The sequence below is a fragment of the Saccostrea echinata genome, unplaced genomic scaffold (genome assembly GCF_033153115.1).
Source record: "Saccostrea echinata isolate AGI-Se365-2 ecotype Australia unplaced genomic scaffold, CSIRO_AGI_Sech_v1 ptg000041l, whole genome shotgun sequence".
Lineage (NCBI taxonomy): Eukaryota > Metazoa > Mollusca > Bivalvia > Ostreida > Ostreidae > Saccostrea > Saccostrea echinata.
In genome coordinates, this window is record NW_026889790.1 from 4389889 (window position 1) to 4398481 (window position 8593).

The window sequence follows — 8593 nt, forward strand, 5'->3', positions numbered from 1 at the left end:
GGATCCGCCCCTCGCTGAAGCTGCTTTATATTAGCCTGAGTACTCCAGCCTACTAGAGCCTTTTCACTGCGAGATGCGCCAAGTGCGTACTTGTAGGAGTATTTGTAGACTCTGAATCCTAACTGTTATAAGTGTGTGTGGTCGAGGGGGGGGGGGTGTTAAAATATCTATTCGAGAATCGATTATTTAAATTTCAATGCGATCATATCTGTGTAATATAAGATTAAGTTCTATAGCCCCGCAAGGAGTTTGGAACACTTGCAGAACGGAGTCACTGTTTCACAAAACAGGAAAATGTTAAAAAGAAATAAAACTTTCATCGTTAGATATGTTACCAGTTGGTGCACTTTGCAACTCTGAAGAGAATTTCCGTATTGAAAATGTCAACATGTAAATACAAATACTGAATGTTCTAAACATAAAAAAGAAAAAATCATAATCCAGCTAGGAAGAACAATGGGTTTAAATTAATATGACAATTGAAAAACTAACTATAAATCTATAATTACACTAATGATATTTTCTAACTGTCGTAATAGCGCTACTATTCTTCAGCAGATATTTTCGTTGTATTTGACATTCCTCTGTAAAATTTTTCTTTCTGTTGTAGCTAGCATATCTCTAGTAGATTTCAGATTTTCAACAACAGACCCGTCGTAACGGGAGGGGAAAGGTTGGCCCCGCCCCCTTTTTAAAATAGTCTAGCTGTTAATTCAGCATAGAGATTTTCGATGAAAGGCCGTTCCCCCCAAATATTGTATTTCACCTTTTTTTTGTCGGAAACGAGATTGAACCCCCCCCCCCCCGAAATCGAATTTGACTAGTTCACCTTATTTTTCAAACTTTTACAGACATGGTTGTCCCCATTTAAAAATTGATGCTACGTTCTTGGACAAATTGAACCTGTACACTGTACGGGAGTGTTCAAACATTGACCTTATAATTATAATGCGGACTCAATAGGGACGCTCAAAATGCACCTCCGTTCAATTCTGAATCACGCTCCCATTGGGAATCCTAGATCCACCTGTTTTTATCATGCAAACGCAATAATTAAACAGGTAATAATCATTAAAGAATTGTTGGTTGGTAGTTTTAGTTTGTCTCAATACTCTGCTATTAGATAAAGGATGGAGCTGGACGTTAATACATTATGAAAAGTAAGTCTTTCAATGAGAAATTGTAAGGAAGTATAACTTACCAAACGTTTGTTTTACAGAAGGAAGATAGTTTCTTCATCCACTTCGGGGGACCTGATTTTCATATTTGTGGCAACCCCACCAAGCAATTCTGTAATAACTTCCAAGTCAGTTTGTGTGTGTGTGTGTGTGGGGGGGGGGGGGGTCATAATGTCATATATATGGAAGGGATTGTACAACAGATGAGAGAAGAAATCAAGAAAGAAACAGAAGGAATTGAGTCTTTCTTTTTAGCAACTACGTTAGATAAGGCAAACATTGGTCAAAAGATATCTAACAGGGCTGGAAAAATATAATAATTTGTAGAGACGCAGAAAAACTGTGAAAAACCTGGCTCAAGGAGGTGGACAACATTTTCAACAATCTATAATCAACAATTAGAAAAATGAAGAAATAAGACATACAGCTCTCTTATCCCAGCTGTTAGACGTCAACAACATATGCAAGTGATAGTGGAATATCACTGCAAAAAATAAGGAGAGTTGAGGATGGAAAAGCTGAAGTCATCTCGTTTTCATACAATTTAGTTATTACTTAATTGGCCCTAATCATCTTTAGTCAGCAAAAAACTGAAGTAAATTGCAAGCATTCCTTCTGGAATAAAACCGTTGTATTCAATAGTTTGTTTTGAGACCAGTGAAGCGAAGCTTGAGTTTGTGGTAAAGACAAAGCCTTTAAATGGATCTGAGAAGGAAAAGGTCAACTTCCCTAGCTTATTTATATAGTAATATTCCACCATCGCCTGCATATGGTGTTTATGTCTCCCAACTGATTCAATACGCAAGAGCATGCTCTGCTCTGAGTTCGATAAATTTTTTAACCGAGGCAAGCTACTAAAAAATCAGTTAATGTTACAAGGATTTAAACATCCCCATTAAAGTCAGCTATTCGCAAATTCTACGTTTGTTATAGTGACCTTGTTTTGTAAATTCACCTGTCGCTAGGTCGTATTTCGTCTGACATGTTTCATACCGTTTGTTAGGTTGTTGCTTTTGTACTATATTTGACTACCGAGTACTCCGTCTATCTGATCGATACATAGGGCTCACGCCAAGCGGGACAGGGGATGCTCACTCCTCCTAGGCACCAGATTCCATGTTTGTTGTTTCAAGAGATCCGTGTTTTTGCCCTGCTCACGATTCATTTTGTTTACTGTATTTATGAAAGTGATCACTGTTCATTTTCTTCACCTTTTACATCAACAGCAAATGTAAATCATATCCCAATGATATCTCAGTGACCAGCCAGGAATTAAGAACTGACATACAGGATGTCTGAATCAGAACAGTGAAGATTGGATACTGATCGCTCTTCATCAAAGATGACATCCACAGGGGCTGTGCTGTACTGGATCAGGAGACGTACTAATTAGTATGTGTTCTCCTGATGAAAGTCATTTCAAGATAGCTAGCTTTCAGGTACAAGAAATAGATAACGATAAACATGAACATCATATTTCTAGAAGTTGGAAACGAAAGTTTTTCTAAAGGAGAATAAAAATTATGACATTTGTGTCTTTGATTAAATGCCAATAGAATGATAGCTGTGGTTGCGACAGACAGAGTCTGATTTCGATATGACGGTATTTCATCCGAGATTATTCCTGCAAACAGTTATAGACTCAATGAGTTACATCATTGTTACACACTCAAAGAGTTAATCATTATTACAGACTCAAAGAGTTACATCATTTTTACACACTCAAAGAGTTACATCGTTATAAGTGATATTAATAATGATTGTCTTCATATTTTGGATCAGAACGGGGCAGTTGTTAAAATGTGTTGAGAATTGTGGATCTCAGACTGAGATCTTTTGGATCGAGTGTGGACAGGGAGGAGAGGTTATAGTTAGGGTTATGTAAAATTAATTTATCCAATGTTTGGAGTAAAAGAAACATCAAATATGTATGAACTCTGATTTATCTTTTACTCGAGATAATTAAAAAAAATTATTACTCACAGTAGCAATAAGTGTTTTGTAGTAAAAATGTTTTCTACTTTAAAAGATCATATGCAAAATGTTTCTATTTTAACTTTTATATGATGTACAAATTATAAATTAATGTGAATTTTCAATCAAAGGGAACTACGGTATAACCTTCTGTCAATCTGCAAGGAAGTTATACTTGTATTCTGCTATTTTCCTCTGAGTGGAGGTAAATTTTAAAAGCAAACTATAGCCATCGGAAGACTTGTTCTCTCTGCGATGCATAATAAAATGACTTAAGACTCGTCATTACACTTGTATTAAATAAAGGAAGCTGATCAAAAATCTCGATTCCATCATTCATCTGTGAACATGGGAAAATATTGGTCACATCATGTTTTCTTCCATCTGTAAAATATAACATATTCATCTTAGCTACTGTAGACTAAAAGTGGGGCTTAAAATGCCCTAGCGTTCAAAAGTCTGAATCCCCCTCTTAAAAGGAGGTTGGATCCTGCCATCAAAAGTAATGAGAATTTTTTATCAAGTATATTTTTAACATTTATACACATAACTACGATGGCCGACAGCGGCCGCCACTTTTGATTCTAAATATTGTCATTTTGTACAGCTTTTTTGTCAATTTTCGTTGACAAATTACACTGTACAACTAAACTGGTAATCCTATATGTCCATATACAGTTTTTACACTGACAATTTACACTGGAGAAAATCATCAAAATTCTTTCTTGTGATATGAAATGAAGATACATAAAACAGGTTACTTGAGGGTGATAAGCTTAAGGTTCTAGCAGAACAGCAAGGTCGGGGTGATTACAGATTAGTATTGTCTTCTAGATATGCTTTCTCGACAGATTGTAGTAATTAATTCATAAAATTCCATGTTGGTGTACCTGCTGGTCACATCATAGGTAACCAGGATGAAATTTTCCAGGTCTATCAGAAATTTGATTTTGTTCATAATCGGACGTGTCTTTGATGTATGAATTTTGTTTTTTTAAACAATGCGCATGAGGAAATGATCACATTAGTTACATGTACCTATATTTTCATTCCCGTACCACATTGGAAAATAATTGGCCGACCAGGTGGAAGTCTTGAGAGGTTGCGTTGGCCTTTAAAAGTGTTTCAAGCGTTTAGTTATTAATTTTATGTATTTAGGGAGCAAATACAGACTCCCACATTTAAGGTTGTCATTTTATTCTTGCTTAAAAACGGGTATATAACCGTATCTAAAGTTTTGTTTATGATGCATTCCATAAACTTTTTATTGGATGCTCACATGTAGAGCTACTTAATCCTGTTTTTCTACCTCTACATAATAGGTAGAATCGAGTTGTCTCATACAATCTGAGGATCGAGATATATCCATTATATTCATGTATATCCATTACAACAAACGTATTACTTTTATTCGCCTTTTTAATTACAATCCCAAGAATATCTTTTTAATGATACAACAAGGTGACAGAATGACGATTTACGTCTAATCTAGGATTAACTGGGTTACGATATCTCAGACTAATTGAGGGTGAAAATCATTAAAATGCTCCTTATCTCTTTCAAGCCACCTGTTTTATGTATCTTAATTTCATATCACACGAAAGAATTTTAATGTTTTTCGCTGGTGTAAATTGTCAGTGTAAAAAGTGTACATGTACATATAGCATTACCAGTTTAGTTGTAATATGTCAACGAAAATTGACAAAAACGCTGTACAAAATGACAATATTCTTAATCAGAAAGTGGCGGCCGCTGTCGGCCATCGTACATAACTTTATTAAAAATCAAAACAAAAAATGGGGGTCAATACTCTTCTTTTGGCGCTACAGAGCATTTAGTTTGACCTTTTTGCACTGTAAATACGTCTTACACATAAATCAATTTTTAAAGTTTTTCCTTCAATATTTTTATTCAAATAAATTATGGGAACAAACTCAGTCTTATTTCATCTTAAATAGAAATTTTCAAATTTATCCGCATGTTCAATTATTTGACCTTTTTGCACTCAGAAATTTTCATTTTTCTGGTATTTAAAATTTAACAAGCAAAAAAATCAATTGAAAGTAATGACATTTTACTGAATTTAAGAAGAATGGTTAAAAGTATCTTATATATTCAGAAAAGAAAATTAAAAGTGGGGGTTTGTGATGTGAATTTTTAGATATTACTAAAATAGTGCTAATTTTAAGCTTAAATTAGGGCTATTTTTTACTTGATTTCCACAATATATTTGCTATATTTATCAAATATGATGATTGAATTCATGACAGTTTATTTAATAGATAATTTAGGACCAGTATAAAACAGTTCACTGCACAAAATAACTATGTGTGCAGACTGCATGTAAAAACAGGAATCCAAACTTAACATACTTTAAATACTTTGAAAGAGAAAAAATGATCATTTTCTTCTAAAAAACCTTCCGCCACAAAAAATAGTTCCTCACTATGCTTTTGGTGTGGAGTTTAATCATGGAGTTTAAGCTAAATATAGTTAAATTGGCATTGTAGAATCCAAATTTATTGTAAGAATTAAAACATTATGCAGAATTTTTGAAATATAGGTTAAGATAAAAATCTGCTCAAAAGCTCAGGAGCGAACCTCGTTAAAATCTTTAATCCACCTCTGTTTACTACATGTCCAATACTAAACCGAAAGTTAAACTTCCGGGGGCAGATCAGAGGAGAAGAGAACACAATAACTTAAACAGGAAATAATCAAGAAAATATTGCTGATTTGGGTTAGGCCTAGTTATATATGCTGTTATCATTGTATCTGTGGTGGAGGCGATTGAGGGGAACATCAATCAATTCTTCGAAAGAGATTTTTTTAAAAGATTAGCATAACTATATTATGTAAATTCAAGAGGTTAACTTTTTTTTACAGGAGGAAGATGGCGTCGTCGTCTACTTGGGCACAGGACGTGATCGCGTGCGATCTTTGTGACAATCCCACCCAGCAATTCTGTAACAACTGCCAGGTCAGTTTATGTGGGGGCTGTATTAATAAACATGTAAAAAGGCTTAAGTCTGAAACACATGACATTGTTCCTTATAAAGATAGAAGAGAACGGCTCGTATTCTTATCATGTGATTCTCATCCAAACCAGAAATGTGAGGGACATTGCCAACAGTGTAATGTACCCGTCTGCTTCAAGTGTGTCACAGGTCCCCACAGCGGCCATGCTGTCAAAGATGTGGCAGAGATTGTACAACAGATGAAAGAAGAAATCAAGAAAGAAACAGAAGAAATTGAGTCTTTTATTTCAAGATTCACTATAAGTGGAGTAAACATTGATCAAAAGATATCTAACATGACTGAAAAATTTAAAACAATGGAGAAAGAGGGAGAAAATCTGAGAAAAACCTGGCACCAAGAAGTAGACAACATTTTCAACACACTACAATCAACCATTCGGAAAATGAAGGATAAAAGACTCACAGCTCTCAGATCACATCAGTCCAGGCTTCAGGATTCAGGGTCAAAATTAGCACTTATAACAAAAGAAAACAAGAAAATCCTGAAGTCCAATAAAGTGTTTGATGTTACAAATTGCAAATCAGAAATTGGGGAATTCAGAAACATTCCTACAGATGTTGATGTGATGATTCCTTCCCTAAAGATGAACACAGTCCAGGGGAAAGAACTGAGTATAGAATTGGGAGAATACAAGGCTACACTGACACAGACATCCATATCCAGTCTGTCAGATGATGTCTCCATTTTATCTGTGAGAAAATTGTTGGACAAAGCTAAAGTTATTGCTAGCTTTCCTTCTGGAATAAAACCTTTAGGTTCCATTATCTGTATTGGAACCAATGAAGCTTGGGCTCGTGGTGTAGACATATTCATAAGACGTATTGATATACATGGTTCTTTGAAGGAGAAGATCACCACCGAATGTGACCCTTATCCGGCGGACATTTCAGTGACCAGGCAGGGAGAACTGATGTACAGTGATGCTAACAGCAGAACAGTGAACATAGTCAGATATGGGAGGATAGAGACACTGATCACTTTACCTAGGGGATGGTATCCAGGAGGACTGTGCTTTACTAGATCAGGAGACTTACTAGTTAGTATGTGTACTGATGAAAGTCATCACAAAATAGTCCGCTATCAGGGACAGACATCAACACAAGAAATAGATAAAGATAACCATGGACAAAATATATTTAAAGGTGGGGAACATAGAGTTTATGTGGAGGAGAATAACAATGGTGACATTTGTGCCTCTGATGTGAATGCCAAGAAAGTGATAGTGGTGGACAAGACAGGAAGAGTCCGATTCCGTTACAATGGTACACCAGCCAGGAGGAAGAAACCATTCTTTCCTGTGTACATTGTGACAGACTCACTGGGTCAGGTCATTATAAGTGATTTTAATAATGACTGTCTTCATATCTTAGATCAAAATGGACAATTTCTTAGATGTGTTGACAATTGTGGACTTCTGAGTCCTGGTGGACTGGGTGTGGACAGTGAGGGGAGGTTGTGGGTAGGGTTACATGATTCAGGTGACATTAAAGTGATCCAGTACCTGAAGTAAAAGTCTGAAACATTCACTATGATATTACATGTATAGGCCTATATACTAGTGTTTAGGGCTGTGTCAATATATCGAATATTCAATACGTATCGATTTTCAGGAATGTATCGTATCGAAAAAATAACTTCCAATACGTATCGGACAGGCAGTTTTCCTAATAATTCTGTAAAAAGGTTGGGAATTTCAGTTACCAAAGATTATTTTTAACTGTTTTGAATTATAAATGAACAATAATGAAATAAACATTAAGGAGATAGCACATCTTAAATAACTATTACAAAATACATAGACAACTATATTTTAACATGTTATGTAAGACTCACCCAGTATTTATCAAATTTATGCATTAAATGTCATTTACAAGACATTTGTGAAAGACTTAATAAATAATCCAATATATCGCATATCGCTTTAAAAAATATCGTATCGTATCGAAATATATTGCTCAATACACAGCCCTACTAGTGTTACCTTTTTAAGAAGATGGGCATTCAAATTGCCTACACCTTTAATTAAATGCATGAAAATCAAATTTGATTTATGAACTCAGAATTTAGAGCAAAGTTATTATTGTTTAAAGGTATGAAATTATAACAAAGAAAACTTTCATCTTTATAAATTATTCTTTGGTAGAGAAAAGTATTGCATGGAATGCAAGCAATGAAAATCTTGAGTATCAAGTTATTAGAGGCTGCCATGTTACACTTCACCACATAACTCATAACAAGTAGTGGTATTCAAATCTTGTTTGTGATGTCCCTTAAATAACTGGACTTAAAATATTCCTCGGAAAGATATGAAAGTTGTGTGATAAGTGTGTATTTTTTTTTTGGTAAAGTGGGTCCTTGCTCACCGAATGATGTATAATTTTACGCATATTTTGAAGATAAAC

The 8593-nt window shown here is 34.9% G+C and overlaps 1 protein-coding gene across 1 annotated transcript; it reads left to right on the forward strand.

Moving 5' to 3' along the window:
• The first annotated feature begins 6015 nt into the window (after positions 1 to 6015).
• Positions 6016 to 7716, forward strand: LOC133200803 (tripartite motif-containing protein 2-like). The gene has a single exon (XM_061336606.1). It carries the CDS (start codon positions 6046 to 6048, stop codon positions 7699 to 7701), a length of 1656 nt encoding a protein of 551 aa, XP_061192590.1. The 5' UTR covers positions 6016 to 6045; the 3' UTR covers positions 7702 to 7716.
• Positions 7717 to 8593: the final 877 nt, after the last annotated feature.